The sequence below is a fragment of the Oryctolagus cuniculus genome, chromosome 3 (assembly GCF_964237555.1).
Source record: "Oryctolagus cuniculus chromosome 3, mOryCun1.1, whole genome shotgun sequence".
Classification (NCBI taxonomy): domain Eukaryota; kingdom Metazoa; phylum Chordata; class Mammalia; order Lagomorpha; family Leporidae; genus Oryctolagus; species Oryctolagus cuniculus.
The window spans coordinates 20,036,139-20,053,511 of record NC_091434.1 but is presented as its reverse complement, the minus strand read 5'-3'; the positions used below and the strand labels follow the sequence as shown (position 1 = coordinate 20,053,511).

At 62.0% G+C, this 17,373-nt stretch overlaps 1 protein-coding gene across 10 annotated transcripts in view; it reads left to right on the top strand.

Annotated features, from left to right (window-relative positions):
* SPEG (striated muscle enriched protein kinase) overlaps nt 1-17,373 on the top strand; it is a 52,942-nt gene that overhangs the window by 25,154 nt on the left and 10,415 nt on the right. For 8 of the 10 annotated variants that reach the window (XM_070069858.1, XM_051848024.2, XM_070069860.1 and 5 more), the window contains 23 exon segments: nt 510-685; nt 862-950; nt 1,479-1,654; nt 4,000-4,260; nt 5,236-5,394; nt 5,508-5,697; nt 5,783-6,006; nt 8,169-8,288; nt 8,500-8,604; nt 9,151-9,357; nt 9,746-9,869; nt 9,953-10,128; nt 12,524-12,636; nt 12,928-13,096; nt 13,286-13,382; nt 13,501-13,701; nt 14,207-14,264; nt 14,851-14,928; nt 15,025-15,203; nt 15,646-15,672; nt 16,083-16,235; nt 16,409-16,451; nt 17,295-17,363. In XM_070069858.1, coding sequence (XP_069925959.1) covers nt 510-685; nt 862-950; nt 1,479-1,654; nt 4,000-4,260; nt 5,236-5,394; nt 5,508-5,697; nt 5,783-6,006; nt 8,169-8,288; nt 8,500-8,604; nt 9,151-9,357; nt 9,746-9,869; nt 9,953-10,128; nt 12,524-12,636; nt 12,928-13,096; nt 13,286-13,382; nt 13,501-13,701; nt 14,207-14,264; nt 14,851-14,928; nt 15,025-15,203; nt 15,646-15,672; nt 16,083-16,235; nt 16,409-16,451; nt 17,295-17,363 — 3,194 coding nt within the window. 10 annotated transcript variants of the gene reach the window in all.

Sequence of the window (17,373 nt, the reverse complement as noted above, 5' to 3'; positions counted from 1 at the left end):
CTGGGCTTTCTGGGGCAGGAAGCTGAGAAGAGGGAGGGGGAAGGGCGGGTTGGCCATGCCGCTTCATTGGCCCTGGGCTGAGGTCAGGATGGGGCCTGTTCCTGTGCACCAGGCCCGGCTCATGCAAGAAATGGGTGTCTCGGCTCTGCCGCTCCGGGGTCCCAGAGCTGTGCAGTGTCTGCTTTGGGAGCTTGCGGCCGGTGGTTCAGGCTCCCGCTGCGCCAGGCATGCGGTCCCTGCTGCAGTGGGATTCCGCTGCTCTCACTCTCACGAGGCCCGAGAGCTGCCCTCTGCTGCCATTCCCTAGGGTGCCCCCTCCCAGGCACCAGCAGGGTCTGAGTTGACAAGAGTCTATGGCAAGGACATACCGCCCCGTGAGCCCACGGGAGAACAGGAAGTGAGGTCAGGGAGGCTGCCCGCAGGAGCCACCTCGGGTCCTGGGCTCTGGGTGCCGTCCCCCCACCTCTCTCAGTCCCCCTCCCCCCCGCATCTCTCTGTCTCCCCTCCAGGTGGGTCCTCATCCCCTTTCGGCAGCCCCATAACCTCCGATGAGGAGTACCTGAGCCCCCCGGAGGAGTTCCCAGAGCCTGGAGAGACCTGGCCCCGCGCCCCCACCATGAAGCTCAGTCCCAGCCAGAACCGCCGTGCTTCCGACAGCGGCTGCAAGGCACCCCCCACCTTCAAGGTCAGAGCCCTGGGGCAGCACCCCCACGCACCCCCCATGTGAGCCCCCTTGGTTCTGTTCTTGCCCACCAACCCTCTTAGTACAGAACCAGCCTCAGACACCCTTGTCCCTGCATCCCTGCACCCCAGCCCCAGGATCCCAGGCTGTGCCCTGACACTTTGGGGGTCCCCCTTCAGGTCTCACTCATGGACCAGTCAGTGCGAGAAGGCCAGGACGTCGTCATGAGCATCCGCGTGCAGGGGGAGCCCAAGCCGGTGGTGTCCTGGTGAGTCGCAGCCAGATGGGCCCTGGGAGGCCTGGGCCTGGGCCTGGTGGAAGGTGGGGACAGCAGGTCCCCTGCCCCTTGCCCTGAGGCCCCTCGGGGTGCTAAAATGGCCTTGGAAGCGTGAGTCTCCACTGCGGTGCCTCGCCCGTTCCCAGGGGCCTGGGACGTCCGTTGCTCTGCGTGTGGATCCTTTCTCTTGGTCCGGGTTCTGTTTTTCATGTTTAATTGCTTGTCTGGTCCCCGCTGTGACTTTTGTTACCTTTGTAAGTTTGCTCACATCCCTTTTGGGAAGTGGCAAAGCTATCTGCCTGTGAGAAATGAAAATAAGACGGGGAAATTCAAGAACTGCCATGGCTGAATAGGACAGCTCTCCTCTGGGAAGGGAGAGAGCTGGGTGCACAGCGGGAGGGGCAGGCCTTGGGACCCAGGGCTGCCCGGGGTCCAAGGGGCAGATTTAGGGAATGGATGGGCGTTGTGGGGCCAGAGAGGCCTGCGTGACCCTGCAGCTCCACCCTGGACCCTCTGCAGGCTGAGAAACCGGCAGCCCGTGCGCCCGGACCAGCGGCGCTTCGCGGAGGAGGCCGAGGGCGGGCTGTGCCGGCTGCGGATCCTGGCCGCCGAGCGGGGCGATGCTGGCTTCTACACCTGCAAAGCCGTCAACGAGTACGGTGCCCGGCAGTGCGAAGCCCGCCTGGAGGTCCGAGGTGAGTACCCACCACTCCGTGAGCCCCTCACCCGGCCCCGGCCCCTCCCTGCCCTGCTGACAGCTCCCACACACCTGGGTGACTGGATGTCACAGCCAGAGTCCGGCTGCTTTTATCGTAGTTGAATAAACCGAGGCCCAGAGAGGGGAAGCGACTTGCCCCAGGCCACACAGCAAGTCGTTCTGTGCTCAGAACACATCCTCCTCCCTGGTGTTCAATCGCCAGGCGTCAGGTGACGTCAGCCAGAGAGGCTGCTTCCTGCTGCCGGCCGGCCCGTCCCCACGCTCTTCCAAGCGTGTGTTGCCCTGCCTGGACCCCTCCCTCACACCCTCTCCACCCTCCCTCTCGCCCACCCACCCATCCCATTGCTGTGCAGAAGCTGTTGTGGGGAGAGTCTGGTGGCTGGACCCGTTCGGAGGGACCCTTGGGGTGACTTGGGCATAGAGCATCGCGGAGACCCCAGGGGTAGCAGACGAGTCCTGACATGTGGAAGGGGGGCACCCCCAGAGTTGGGGGGCTCTCAGCCAGTGGGGTTGGCAGGACCTAGCGGAGCTGCCCCCGTGAGGGCTGGTGGGGTTGCCCCCGAGGGCTGGCTGTTTGCAGGGCCTCCCACCTCGCTCTTTCCTGTGATGGGGCAGCCAGGAGCCTCTCCTCTGCTCCCCACTCCACCACCATTATAAGCCTCAGTCCCAGCCCCTGCAGGCCTGGCAGAGGCCAGCTCTGGGAACTTTCTAGATCTCCCTAGCACCTGCTGGCACCTGGTCCCCTAGTGGCCATGGTCCCCCTGCTGAGCCTACAGGCCTCAGTCTCTCTCTCTCCTGTGCCTCCTATGCCTACGCTTGCCCCCTTGGTCTCTAACCCCTTCAGTCCCATCCCTAGCTGCTCCTTCTCCTCCAGGACCTGCTAGGCCTCGCTTTTCTGTGTTAACCCGTGTCTCAGTGCTTCTTTCTTGGGGATTCCTCCCGGCAGCCCTCAGGCTTTGGGGTGCTCCTGATGCCTGTGCAGTCCTGACCTGGTTGCCCAGGAACTTCAGGGACTGGCTTCTGGCTAGCCGCAGGCCCTCCCAGCCCGGAGCCCGACCCTGGGGGAGCTGGGAGAGGCAGTGCTGCCCTGGTGGGTTTAGTGGCAGCTCTCCAAGCAGAAGGGCCCTAGCCAGGTCTGTGCGTGTGTGTGCGTGCATGTGCGTGCGTGTGCGTGTGCTGCACTAACCTGCCGCTTGCTGACTGAGGTTTTTGTCTGTACACAGGCGAGTGAGCTCAGGGGGCCGCCTGCGCTCCCCCTGCTGCCCTCCGAGCCGCGCCCCTGGCTCAGGCACTTCTTGGACCTGTGTTTCACTGCCTCCTGCCCACAGACCCAGCCGGCCTGCTGGCCCGGACCCATCCCAGCCTCCCCACCCCCCACCCACAACCCATGGCAGCACCCTGGGAGAGCCCACAGGCCCCTGTGGACCCTCCTCCCCTGGTGGACATGTGGCTGTGCAGGCCGGGAGGCCCCAGATGGACTGGGTGCTTGGAAGGGGCAGCCACGAGGGGTCTCTCCTCACACGGGGGAGCGCCGAGAGAGCGCATGTGCCACTGCTGCTGCGGGCCACCGTCTGTCCATCCGTTTGTCTGTCTGTGTGTCTGTGACAGTCAGGGAGCATGCCTCTGAGCTGGGGCAGGGAGAGACAGAGTGGGAGAGGACAGAGCCTGGCATCTGTGGGATGGAGGGACCCAGAGGGGCACGGGCTATGGCCCAGGGGCTCGCAGGGAGGGGCAGGATGCTGAGCAGTCCAGAAATGGTTTTCAAATGGCACAACACTTTCTATTCCACAAGAGGCCAAAAACCAGAGGCCCCGGCATGAGCCGTGGCCCTGGCAGGTTTAGGGCCCAGTTCTGGGGACTCCTGCTCTCACGGTCAGGGCCAAGGGTGCTGTGTCTCCCCAGAGTGAGGGAGTTAGCCAGGCTTGGCACAGGTGCAGGGGGCTGCTGTGGTGGGGGTGGAGGCATTTGGAAACACCTATTTCTTAGCACAAATAAAGTCCAGTTTGTACCCAGCTGGTGTGCTGTGTTTTTCTTTCCGCCGCCGTCTCTGCCAGAACAGGACCCTTGCCTTGTCTCTTTTCCCAGCTCCCTCTCACCTGTTGTGAGTTCACCCTCCTAAGCCCAGCGTGGGCTACCATCTCAAGGCCAAGTTGAGGAGCTCCCTGCCGTCCCGGCCGGGTGGGTGGGCTTTCCCTGTGTTCAGAGGAACAAAATGCATCTCTCTCTCTGTGTCTGTCTCTCTGTGTGTGCGTGTGTGTGTCTCCCTCGCCCTGTGTGTCTCTGCTCCTCGCGTGCCCCACCCCGTGGCTGCCTTCCCCCCAGCACACCCTGAAAGCCGGTCCCTGGCCGTGCTGGCCCCCCTGCAGGACGTGGACGTGGGGGCCGGCGAGATGGCGCTGTTTGAGTGCCTGGTGGCGGGTCCCACCGACGTCGAGGTGGACTGGCTGTGCCGTGGCCGCCTGCTGCAGCCCGCGCTCCTCAAATGCAAGATGCATTTTGACGGCCGCAAGTGCAAGCTGCTGCTCACCTCTGTGCACGAGGACGACAGTGGCGTGTACACCTGCAAACTCAGCACGGCCAAAGGTAACTCCTCGCCCGGGGCCAAGGGCCGCTGCAGGGTGCGAGAGCTGGAGGGAGGGGCTGGAGGAACACGAGCTGACTGCAGAGTAAGATGCCCGGAGATGGGGCTGCGTCTCTGGGGAAAGCATGGTGGGTGGGACGTGGTACAGGGCCCTTGCCTCGGTACCGTAAACATTTAGGCTGGTGCCCAGCTCCCAGACAGTGCTGTTCCGTGTTAGCTGATCTTAGAAGGGGTCAAGTCCACCAAGGGTGGCCAACAAAGCTGGACTTGGCTTCCCATTCTACAAGCCACCAACCCCTTGACTTTGGGTGGGTCACTGCCTCTCTCTGGTCATCGGGCAAAAGGGCATCAAACTGATGCCTACCGCATGGGGGGCCTGGTAGGACGAATGAGATGATGGGTGAGGAACAGAGCACCATGCCCGGTGAAGGGTGGCACCTGGTAAATGCCAGCCATTGTCCTTATTAGTGACACCTCTGACCCTGTTCCAGCCTTGTGCAATGAGTAGAGATGGTGGCAGCTGCCTGGCCAGGTGGTGGATGATAAGCACAGAATGTGGCCTGGGTGGGTGGAGCTTAGTGAGCAGGAAGAAGTGTCAGGCTGGCATGAGCAACAGTTGTCCCCCCAGGGAGAGTCTACTGGTGGAAAAGGGGGGACGAGGTGCATCTACTCAGGTCTGGGGCCGGTGTGGGCATGACCCAGGCTCAGAGGAGAGTTCCAAGAGGGGAGTAAGAGGGAGAGGGTCTTGGCTTCCAGGACCTGCAGAGCTGGGCAGGGGGAGGTGGTGACGATGGTGGTGGGGAGAGCAGGGCTAGAGCCCTCGACCCTGTTACAGTCCTGAGCCCACGCTGACCCCGCGATGTCCATCCCAGAGCCTGGGTGGGGCTCTGCCCAGGCTCCTGCTCCCTGCCTGCCTGGGTTGGGGTGCCCTGGGCCTCTGCGGCTTCCCCTACCCCAGCGCTGCGCCTTTCCCGCAGATGAGCTGACCTGCAGCGCCCGGCTGAGCGTGCGGCCCTCCCTGGCGCCCCTGTTCACGCGGCAGCTGGAGGACGTGGAGGTGCTCGAGGGCCGCGCAGCCCGTTTTGACTGCAAGGTCAGCGGCACCCCGCCCCCCACCGTGGCCTGGACTCATTTTGGTAAGGCTGCCTGCAGGGCAGAGGCTGAGACTTGGAGGGGGTGGGGCCTTGGATGGTTTTAGGGGGACACACTGAGGGTGGGTCGTTGCATTGCCCGCCCCTGCACCCCGCAGGCCGCCCCGTGGAGGAGAGTGAGAACGTGCGGCTGCGGCAGGATGGAGGCCTGCACTCCCTGCACATCGCCCACGTGGGCAGTGAGGACGAGGGGCTGTATGCAGTCAGTGCCACCAACACCCACGGCCAGGCCCACAGCTCGGCCCAGCTCTACGTGGAGGAGCCTCGGACGGCAGCCTCAGGCCCCAGGTACTGCCTGCAGCCCCCCGGGGGCGGCCAGGGAGCAGCCTTGGAGCCGTCCCTGGGCCTCTGGGCAGCTGTGCAGTTCTTGCAGCTCGAAGCTGGAGAAGATGCCGTCCATCCCGGAGGAGCCGGAGCAGGGCGAGCTGGAGCGGCTGTCCATCCCCGACTTCTTGCGGCCACTGCAGGACCTGGAGGTGGGGCTGGCCAAGGAGGCTGTCCTGGAGTGCCAGGTGACTGGCCTGCCCTACCCCACCATCAGCTGGTTCCACAACGGCCACCGCATCCAGAGTGGTGATGACCGGCGCATGACGCAGTGTACGTGTCCGGGAAGCTCCCTTGGGGGTCCCCTGCAGCCCCCTCACTCGCAGTGCCTTCCTGACTCCAGGGCCTCCCTTCTGTAGCCTGGTCATGGCTGGGACCCCCGGAGCAGGGAGCCCTGGGTGGGGAATGCATCACAGCCTGCCTCCCAGCCCACCCGGCACTCCTGGGCTGGCTCCCTCTGCGGTGGCCCTGTTAGCACTTAGGACACGCAGCAGCACAGCCATCCTCAGGCCAGCAGGGGGACTGGGAGCAGGTTACAGAAGACCCCTGGGCCCCTGTGTCCTCCTGTGCACTGGGGTTGTAGTGTGTTACATCCGTGCATCCACGCGGAGTGCCCGGAGCGGTCGGCTGCGGCTGCTGTCGCATCAGCGCGTTGATAGAGCAGTGAGAAGGCTGGGGTGGCAGTGTCTGGCAGGGAAGGTGCACTTGGGCCGGGGTTGGGAAGGAGGAGGCGCCAGAGGACATGGAGAGAGCCTCTTGGGTCGGCATCCCCTAAGCCCGGGCGATTTCTCAGGGAGGCATCCCCAGGCTATGCTGGAAGGAGTCTGGTCTCGTGGGAGGGGAGGGGGCGCCTCCCAGAGATGATACCCACACTGTGACTGCTGCAGCGGGACCAAAAGTCACCTTTATTAAGTGCTCTCAGAGCGCCACGCCTTGAGTACCGGAGGCCTGCTCTGGGCAGTCTCATGCTTGCTGCAGGCCTGTAGGGCAGGCACTGTGGGCCCTGTTTACAGATGGGGAGACTGAGGCCGAGAGAGGCCCAGGGACTGACCCAAAGGCAAGCGAGGTCCGTCAGAGTCTGGCGCCCAGCTCCTGACCAGGATGCTGCCTGCCACCCCTGCCAGGTTCTCCCACCCCACCGCCGGTGCTACCTGTACAGCCCTGACCCTCGCCCCCCGATCCAGCAGCTGGTGCTGCTCAGCTGCACCCTGTCTGCTCTGCTCTGCTCTGGGGGCCCGGTCCGTGTCTGTCTCAGCTGGCGTCTGGGGTCGCTGGCAGCTCGTGGCTTCTCTGCCTTATAGACAGTGTCAGCAGAGATAAGTGAGTGAGTGACAGTTCTGTGTGGAGATAACCCCCACGAGAAGGGAGAGGTGTCTGGGGACAGCCTGATGTGAAGAAGGAAGACAGTGTGGAGTCAGGGACAGCCTCCTTGTCATTTAGGGAGCAGGCCTTGTGAGGAAGGAGCTTTGGAATGCGATGGAACCAAGTTCCAGCCTGGCTTCATTATTTATTAGCTGTGTGACCTTGGACGAGTCCATTAATGTCCCTGACCTCACTGGTAATACCGAGGTAATTTTGTAGGGTTGTTCAAAGGATTAGGAGGCGAGGGAAAGCACGTCAAGAACCTGGTGTGGGCTGGGCCCAGAGCAGAAACTGTGACTTATGGCAGGAGGTATCTGCTACTTACTGCATGCGAGCTTCCTGTTCTGGGCCTGCTGAACAGAGGCTGCTGTGTCTTTAAGGAAGTTGTAGGCCAAGTCTCCATGCAAGTTAAGAGGAAGGACCCCCAGGACAGGTGGAACCTGGTGCCCAGCCTTGGAGGGAGTCAGGAAGGGTGGAGAGGGCCCCGGGGCAAAGCAAGGGGAGGTTTCACAGGGCTGCCTTCGCTGGAACTGGGTAAGCCTTAGGAGGAGAATGTTCCAGAAGGGAGGAGTTTCATGAACAGAGACCCAGAGATGGAACTCAGGCAACTGGGTCAGGGACCTGATGGCTTGGCTGGGTCAGGCTGGGGAGGGACAGCAGCAGGTGTGACGAGGGGGCCTGGGCTGCAGCTACGGCTGTCCTGCTTTCTCAGGGCTCTGCGGGAGACTGGGATGGCGATGAGGGGCCTCGGGGAAGTGTCTTAGGGACAAAGCCTTATCAGAACTCTAGGCGGAGACTGTGAGCCCAGACCGTGGCCCAGTGTGGGAGGAAGATGCTAAGTCGCTGGGCCTGGCGTGCTGGGAGCCAGGCAAGAGGGCCAGGGCAGCTGCCGGCCCTGGAGCTTACTCCAGAGAGCATACATCTTTTGCTGCCTGTCCTGCCCTTTCTCCTTTGCCTCCTCCTGGTTGAGGGTGCGGTGAGAGGGTCAGGCTGGGATGACACAGGCCTTCCCCTCAAAGTATCCTCCTAGCTCAGCCCCACTGTCACTGTCACCGCTTCCCCGTCCCCCCCAGACAGGGACGTGCATCGCTTGGTGTTCCCGGCCGTGGGGCCGCAGCATGCCGGAGTCTACAAGAGTGTCATCGCCAACAAGCTGGGCAAAGCTGCCTGCTATGCCCACCTGTACGTCACAGGTGAGACAGGCACCTGCCTGGGTCGCTGTGTCCATAGCCTGCCTGCAGTCCTTCTCGGGGGTTGTGCAAGGGAGGGGCCTCCACGCCAGCTCCCTTCCCCTCCACCCCTGTGTCTGAGCCCGCGGCCACCAGCCCCTGCCCCAAAGCCTGGTGACCCTGTGGAGCTGTGAGGCTCTGAAGGACCCACGGGCCTCCGACCTGTGCCTTTCAGATGTGGTTCCAGGCCCCCCCGATGGTGCCCCGCAGGTGGTGGCTGTGACCGGGAGGATGGTCACACTCATGTGGAACCCGCCCAGGAGTCTGGACATGGCCATCGGTGGGTCAGGGCCATGCGGGGCTATGGGTGGGGACGGGGTATGGCCACAACTGGCTCAGGCAGCAGCTCCAAGGGAGCTGAGCCCCAGTAGCATGTGGTGAGGGGTGGGAGTGGATGGAACTCAGGGGGCATGGCCAGGAATAGCTGTGCCACCTTCTGCTTGGTGGAGGAGGCCCTCGCCTTGGGGCAGGAGAAGAGACACAGGCACCTCCCTGTCTCAGGGGGACTGTGGGTGCCGCTCTTGTAACCCCCACCTTCCCTTGTCCAGAATCTTTTCCTCTGCTGTGCCTCAGGCAGCAAGGAAACTGCAAAACACGAGGTCTGGCTCCCTGCAGCCCGTAACCGGTCCCTCACTGGCTCTGAGGGTGGCCAGACAGTGACTGGCCGAGAGCAGGTGGGGAGGCAGAGAGCAACAGGAGAACCTATTAGGCCTGCACAGCAGACCAGGGAGTCCCAGGGTCCCCAGCCAGCTGGATGTGGCTGGTGCGGTGGGGGTGGGGTGCCATCCCAGCACATCAGCCTCTAGCAGCTGCCTCCCCCCGCCAGACCCGGACTCCCTGATGTACACCGTGCAGCACCAGGTGCTGGGCACCGACCAGTGGACAGTGCTGGCCACGGGCCTGCAGGAGCCAGGGTGGGCGGCCACGGGACTGCGGAAAGGGGTCCAGCACATCTTCCGGGTCCTGAGCATAGCTGGCAAGAGCAGCAGCAAGCCCTCACCGCCCTCGGAGCCCGTGCAGTTACTGGAGCGAGGTGAGCCCAGGCGCCCCCTGGGGGTGGCAGTGGGGGGTGCTGGGCCGGAGCCTTGTAGAGGCTGCAGGGCTGGTCTGGACTTGATAACTGAGGCGGAACCCTGTGGCCGGGAGGGACCCCGGCCCCGCAGGGTGCTCCCTTCTTGCTTTGAAAGCAGCAGGGCACTGGGGGCCGTGGAAGCTGGGGGATTCAGACAAGCTGGGCTCCAGCTCTCTTGCCTCTGCCGCTTCCTGGCTGTGCTGCCTGGACAAACTGCTAACCCACCCCGAGCCTCAGCTTCCTCATCCGTTAAAGGGAGCCAGGTGGTGGTTGGCGGTGTTGAAGGAGCAGCAGGTGCCACGGGGCTGCTGTGAACCCCGGCACACAGCCTGCGTTCTCCCCTTCCCAGGCCCGCCCCTGGAGGAGGCCCCCGCCGTGCTGGACAGACCAGACGTCGTGTATGTGGTAGAGGGACAGCCTGCCAGTGTCACTGTCACCTTCAACCGTGTGGAGGCCCAGGTCGTCTGGAGGAGGTAGGGCCCTTGCCCCCAGTGTGTGACAGCCCGGCCTCGCTGGGCCTCTTTGCAAGGGTGGCCTCCCTGTCGTGTGTCCCCAGCTGCCGAGGGGCCCTCCTGGAGGCCCGGGCAGGGGTGTACGAGCTGAGCCAGCCGGATGACGACCAGTACTGTCTTCGGATCTGCCGGGTGAGCCGCCGGGACCTGGGGCCCCTCACCTGCACTGCCCGCAACCGCCACGGCACGCAGGCCTGCTCGGTCACCCTGGAGCTGGCAGGTGAGTGACACTGGGCCACCTTCTCGGTCCTGCCTCTGAGGCCCACGGCTCTCCCCCTCCCACCTCTAGCTGCACACACCCACTGCCACTGCTGGGAATCCAATCCCATGTTCTCCCTCTCAGCCTGCCCTTCCAGGGCTGTAGCAGTAACTCTAGCAGTAACGATGCTAATGAGATGCTTATTGAGCACCTAGTGTATGCCAGGCTCAGCATAAATCACCTTCAGTGTTCATATCCCTGTCGTGAGATGGGGTTGGTTATTATCCCCATTTTATAGATGAGGAAAGTGAGGCTCAAAGAGCCAAGTAAGCAGCCTAGGTCATTCAGCCTAACAAGTGCAGGAGCTGGGCTCAACTCTGATGTCCAACTCCAAAGGCAGCGCGTGCTGCTCGCGCAACAGGAAGGAGCCTTTCAGATGTGGCCAGCAGAGGAGCAGCGAGTTAGTTAGAAATTGCAAAAGCCCGTGAGGGCGTCGCATCACCAGGCTCTGGGCTCGGAGATCCCAACTGCCCTTCTGAGGGAGCCGCTTTGCACAGCCACCCTCCCCCACAAGCCTTTGCGACTAAGACCCCTCTTTGGAAACTCTCCTCTAGCCACGTGGCTCTCCAGGCAGCAGGTAGTAATTGTTTTGTTTTCCTGTTTGCTAATTAACTCTGGACACATGCAGCCGCCACTCAGAACTTCAGATCCACACGAGCTGAGCAGCGGTCACCTACTGAGTTGATCCAAGTCCAGTGAAAAGCAAGAAAAAGGGACATTTTAGTTAGCACGGGCAATCGTACAGGAAAATGGGCATTTCTGGCACTCAAAAAAAAAATCATTGATGTTCACACCCCTGAAACCTTTCAGAGCTTTGAGTTTCACAGACCCTAGAGAACAGGGAAGAGAGGGACCAGGGGAGGCAGCGGGGTGGGGGAGGAAGGCGTGGTGGGGGGTGGGATCCTCTGGGCCCAGGATGCTGTCCCTTCTATGAGTCTTCCTTCTTGCCCACCCTCTGCCCCTACCCCTGTCACTTCCTACTGAGCCACCAGCTCGTTCTTGGACAGTGCCACCTGCACGACTCTTTTCTCTCCAGCTACAGGAGGAGCCCGGGGACCTGGGGAGGCCCTGGCCCCAATAGCCCTACAGCCTCACTGGCTGGGACAGTACTTAGAGTGGCTGTGTCCCAGCCAGCCAGAGCTAAAATGAGCCTGGAGCTTGTATGAACCCTGCCTCCCACCAGGCCCTGCCTTCTGATCTCTCCCAGCGGGACAAGTCGGTGGCAGTGCCTGCACCTCCACATCTGCCCCAGGCAACGTCTTCCCCACTCCCATCTCGGCCTCTGCTGCTGTCTGCAACAAAGCGAGTGGAGGATGGGGAAATAAATAGGTGGTGTTCTGATCGCGGCCACACCCCTGCTCCCCTGAAAGCCCAGATCCTCAAATGTGCTGGGGAGGGAGACACCTAGCGGCCATCAGCTCCTTAGCAAAGCCAAAGCAATGCATATTTCTCCAGCGTGAGATGCATTTTTCTCCGTGGTACCAGGAAATAATGTGGCCACATGACGTGTGCAGAGAAAACAGGCACAGCCACTTGTGGGAGAACCAAGCTAAGAGTCAGTTTCTAGATTGTTCTGTTGAGAGAGACAGAGCGGGCGAGAGATCTTCCATCCACTGTTTCACTCTCCAAATGGCCACAATGAAGCCAGCAGCTTCTTCTGGGTCTCCCACATGGGTGACAGGGGCCCAAGCACTTGGACCATGCTCTGCTGCTTTTCCCAGGCCATTAGCAGGGAGCTGGATCTGAAGTGGAGCAGCCAGGACTCGAACCGGCACCCATGTGGTGGCTTAACCTTCTACGCCACAGTGCCAGCCTTTTCCTCCCCCATCAAATATTTAAATAAGATTCCAAGAGAATCCAGAATCCAGGCTGTTCAGGAACTTAATTTTGGGTCATAGACTGAGCAGCCTGCAGCAGCCACGTAGTGGTCGAATAGGGGAAGCAAGGGAGTGGGACTGTGAGTGAGGCAATCACCCACAGGGGGCAGCCTTGAGCCGCTCGGCGCAGGCTGATTAATGCAGGCAGGGAAGCAGCTCAGAATGGCCAGTCCTGATTTTTCAAGAGAGGCAGGAAATCCAGATTTCTTTTGTGTGTGGAAATCTCCTAATTTCAAAGCTGGCAAGCGAACAATGAGGGTCAAACAGAGCAAGCCTGCACCTCGCGACAGTTTCTCTGCAATTTGGAAAACATCACGTTGGGATTACAAGGAGGGCGCGTGGTCCAGGCGAGGAACTGCGTCCCGAGGGGGCGGGCTGGGGGCTCAGCTTGCTCTGCCTGAGCTGCTGCTGATGAGGAATTTGGAGAGGGGCTGAGGAGGCGGGCCCTGGGGACAATGACAAATCGCTGTGTGTTGCAGAGGCGCCTCGGTTTGAGTCCATCATGGAGGATGTGGAGGTGGGGGCCGGGGAGACGGCCCGCTTTGCCGTGGTGGTCGAGGGGAAACCCCTGCCGGACATCATGTGGTACAAGGTCAGAGGGTGACCTTGCAGGCTGTGGAGGGGAGTCCTAGCCTGGGGCTGTCTGGGAGCCTGGGAGCCCACGCAGGAGGAGGAAGCAGGGACCAGGGGCCAGTTGAAGTATGCAGGGCTCCCCGAGGGAATGAGAGGAGGAGCTGAGCTGGGTCCTGGGGGGGTTGGGGGGGGTGGGGAAGAGGGTGGGGCCTGGCAGAGAGGCTGTGGGCCTGCACTGGAAATGTGGCTGGCTCCCCGCCTGGCGGAGGCAAGGCCAGGCCTGGGCTGCAGCTGACACCCAGCTCTGCAGGACGAGGTGCTGCTGGCCGAGAGCAACCATGTGAGCTTTGTGTACGAGGAGAACGAGTGCTCCCTGGTGGTGCTCAGCACGGGGGCCCAGGACGGGGGTGTGTACACCTGCACGGCCCGGAACCTGGCGGGCGAAGTCTCCTGCAAAGCAGAGCTGACTGTGCAGTCAGGTGGGCTGGGTTCCGGGGCCCTTCCCAGAGACGTGATGGGAGCCCCCACCCTGTTAGGAAGCACCCGGCCTTTCCCTCTGCCCGCCCAGTATCCCCACCATGGGCCCCAACATTCGCCCCCTCCCCCTCCCTCCTCAGGCCCTGTCCCTTTCTTACCTTCCACCTAACACCAGGCTGTCTCCCCACCAGCTCAGCCAGCCATGGAGGTCGAGGGGGTCAGGGAAGACGAGGAGCACCGGGGGCGGAGACTCAGCGACTTCTATGACATCCACCAGGAGATCGGCAGGTGTGGGGGTCTGGGTGGGAGCTGCTGCTGTCGGGGTCCCCAGGACCAGGCGGGAGGGGGTGTGTGGAGGCCCACGGCTGCAACATCGCTGAGCCCTGCCCCCTCCCTGTGCCACCAGGGGCGCCTTCTCCTATCTGCGTCGCGTGGTGGAGCGCAGCTCTGGCCTGGAGTTTGCCGCCAAGTTCATCCCCAGCCAGGCCAAACCCAAGGCGTCAGCCCGGCGCGAGGCCCGGCTGCTGGCCCGGCTCCAACATGACTGTGTCCTCTACTTCCATGAAGCCTTCGAGAGGCGCCGGGGACTGGTCATTGTCACCGAGCTGTATCCTAGGACAGGCTGGGGAGCGGAGGGGGTGGTGGTGCCATGTCTGAGTGTCAGATCCCTTTAACAGCCAATCGGCAACCTGCCTTACAGTTTACAAGATGGTCCTGTTGACAGGAGAGGTCAGTCTGGAAACTTCCATGAAAACCAGCATTTATTAGCTTCAACTCACATAGCATTGAATGCGTGCCTGGCAATCTTCTAGGAGTTTGACAGAAACCTATTTCAACCTCACCCAACAAAATCCTGCTGCAGTCTGGAGAGGAAATGTTAGCCCCTTTGTACAGTTGAGGGCACCTAGGCTCAGAGAGGTTTAGTGACTTGCCCAAGACCCACAGCCAGGGAGAACGCAACAGGGCTGTCCCTCGGGGCACTCCTGTGCCCAGGGGAGGGTGGAGGCGCTGGCAGGGGAAGGAGAGCCCTGTCCCGAGCTGGAGCCTGCCCTGAGCCCTGGGGTGGGCCAGGCGCTCGGCACTGTCACCATTCTCCTTGATCCTGGACACAGCTGCACAGAGGAGCTGCTGGAGCGAATGGCCAGGAAACCCACCGTGTGTGAGTCTGAGGTGAGGGCAGTGGGTGGCAGGGGCCAGGCTGGGCACCAGCCTTCACCCGCCTGGGCTCTGAGAACCGACAGGTGGGTCCCGGCCATGCCATCTGTGCCACCAGGAAGCCAGGGTGGTGGCAGGGAGCATTGTGAGAGCAGCAGAGGGCCTGAGGCCAGACCCCAACTCCTGGGGACGTGGGCCATCGCCTCCAAATCCCAGCACACCCACCGCAGCCCCCCAACTCTGCACTTCCCAGTCTTCTTGTCATCAACATTCCCCAAACGGTTCTCCTGGAAGGAGCCCCACTCAGACTCCACTCATCGCTCGGCACTCCTGCCATGGAGGGCCGTGCAAGTTGTGCCCTGCACAGTTCCACAATAACAGACATGGCTCCTGCCTGCAACTCGCTGTGCCCAGCCTGTGCAGCTGGACATGCACACAGTAGCCTGCATCCTTGCAATCCTGAGCCTGTGTCTCAAACTCTTCCACGAGGCTTCTGAAGGCCAGTCCTGGACATGGCCTGACCACTCGCCCCAGCCCTGGTGATGAGCGAACATGGTACCACACCCTATCCCCAAGGACTCTGGGCACCCTGTCTCTACAGATCCGGGCCTATATGCGGCAGGTGCTGGAGGGAATTTGCTACCTGCACCAGAGCCATGTGCTGCACCTGGATGTCAAGGTGAGGTGGGGAGCTGAGGGCAGGCCTGTGGTGAAGCCAAGAAGGGGCCTGTCACCCCCTTTACTCAGCTCCCACACCTCGCCTTGGGTCTTGCAGCCTGAGAACCTGCTGGTGTGGGACGGGGCCGAGGGGGAAGAGCAGGTGCGCATCTGTGACTTTGGGAACGCCCAGGAGCTGACTCCAGGGGAGCCCCAGTACTGCCACTACGGCACACCTGAGTTCGTGGCACCTGAGATCGTCAACCAGAGCCCAGTGTCTGGAGTCACAGACATCTGGTAATGCTGGCATGCTGGGCCTGCACTGGGCGGGGGACTCAGGCAGAGAGGAGCCGTACTCAGCCTGGGTTCCTTCTCTTGACAGTCGGCTGGGGGCAGCCCTCACAGGGTCTCCTGCCCCTCATCAGTCAAGGCTGGCCCAGTCACTCAGATCCAGGGCTCCCTCTCTGCAGCCACCGCGCCTCCAGTGAGGCCAGAATGGGCTTCTCTGGGATTCCTGTGCCAGCCTGCCATGACCCCTAAAACCCCCGACTTCTCCGGGCACGTGTGGACCCTGGAGCATAAGGTCCTCCGTGCAGGAGAGAGGGAGGCACTCCTGGGTCCGTTGTTTGCGCTGTTTGCCACTCCGGGGCCCATTGTCCGGACTAGCATGGCAGGGAGCTGTTCACTTCCAGCAGGAGGTGCGCTGTCTTCTTACCCACCCACTCTCCTTTCCCCACAGGCCCGTGGGCGTCGTTGCCTTCCTCTGGTAAGGACCCCTGCAGGCCCACCCCTGACACATGCAGGGCCCGCAGCCCACCCCTCCTCTTCCACACCCCATGCTCCTTCCTGCACTGCAGGGGGCTTCCTGTGCATGAATGCAGATGCCTGGGTTTGCATGTCCACGCTGTGTCCCCCACCACGCCCCTTCACCAGAGGCAGGCCCAGTGCCTGGGGAGAGGCCAGCGCAGGCTCCGTGCCGCTCTGTCCAAAGCACCCAGAGGCCTGGACTGGGAGCGGGACAGGCAGGAGTCAGGAAGCTTTGGCTTCTTGCCCAGATTCGCCCAGTCTCTGCTGCCCTGGGCCTGGCCCTGTGCCCCCGCTGGCATCCCCCGTGGTCTCTGCCTCAGTCCCAGGTCCCTGCCCGCCTCTCACAATGGCCCTGTCCACGCCCCGCAGCCTGACCGGCATCTCCCCGTTTGTGGGGGAGAACGATCGCACGACCCTCATGAACATCCGGAACTACAACGTGGCCTTCGAGGAGAACACGTTCCTGAGCCTGAGCCGGGAGGCCCGGGCCTTCCTCATCAAAGTGCTGGTGCAGGACCGGCTGTGAGTGCGAGCCCCACCGCTACCTGTGGAGGTCCCCAGGCCCTCCTGTCTGCTCCTTCCAAGCCTCTGCGCTCGGACATGCACACCCCTAACTTCCTTAGAGGCCCCATTTTCTCAAACATTGGTTGAATGAGTGAATGATAAATTGCTTCTTACTCCTCATCCCTTTACAGACGACCTACCGCGGAAGAGACCCTGGAGCATCCCTGGTTCAAAGTGAGTCTAGCCCATTTTTTGAGTACCTACTATGTGCAGTAACCAGCATGAGCATTTTATAGGTGGAGATCTAGCAGCTGTATAAGAGCTTTGCCAAGGACAGTAATAGTACTCCCATTTTGTTGATCAAGAAACTAAGGCTCAAATTGGGATCAAATCAGGGCATAGTGGACTCCAAGGCACGGGCCTGGACCTCCATCCTGGGGGTCTTCACTGGGGGTCTCCTGGTGCTGGACACCAGCCTGTGTTTGTGTCCTGGCCTGGTCCCACACACGATGGTGGGTGGGTGGGTGGCCTGGCTGGTTCAGCCCCTCTCTTAGGAGCCCCATGTGGGCAGGGTTCTCACTGGGCACCTCAGGGCACAGGCCAGGGGTGAGGTATGCGATGGTCAGCAAACCATTCCAGAAAGAGCACCTGTGTAAACTGCCCATGGACCATCGTGCTGGGCCAGCGGCAGGCTGAGCTCATGCTGGGATCAGTCCTTGCAGTGAGGGGCCTGCCCCCACCCCTGCTGCAGCCAGAACAAGGTCCAGGAGCCTGGACAGGTGGCTGAGGGCAGCATGTATCTTGGTCTGGGCCACCGAAGTCCAGACACTTGCGGTGCTGGCCCTGCATGGAGGAGCTCACTGGGGAGCTGACAGCACAGACTCCCTGAGCAGTTGGTACACTTGGAGCCCTGGTGTCAGCTCTCCTGGGGGTCAGCATGTGTATATGCTGGCTGAGGGGACTGCCAGCCGCCCAGGCCCAGTGCAGCTCTGTCCACTGTGTCCCCTGGACTTTGTCCCTCCATCGCCAAGCCTCGAGGGTCTGGGTGACAGTTGTCCCTCTTTCCCCGGGATGCAGACCCAGGCAAAGGGCGCAGAGGTGAGCACGGATCACCTGAAGCTCTTCCTGTCCCGCCGGCGGTGGCAGGTGAGTTGGG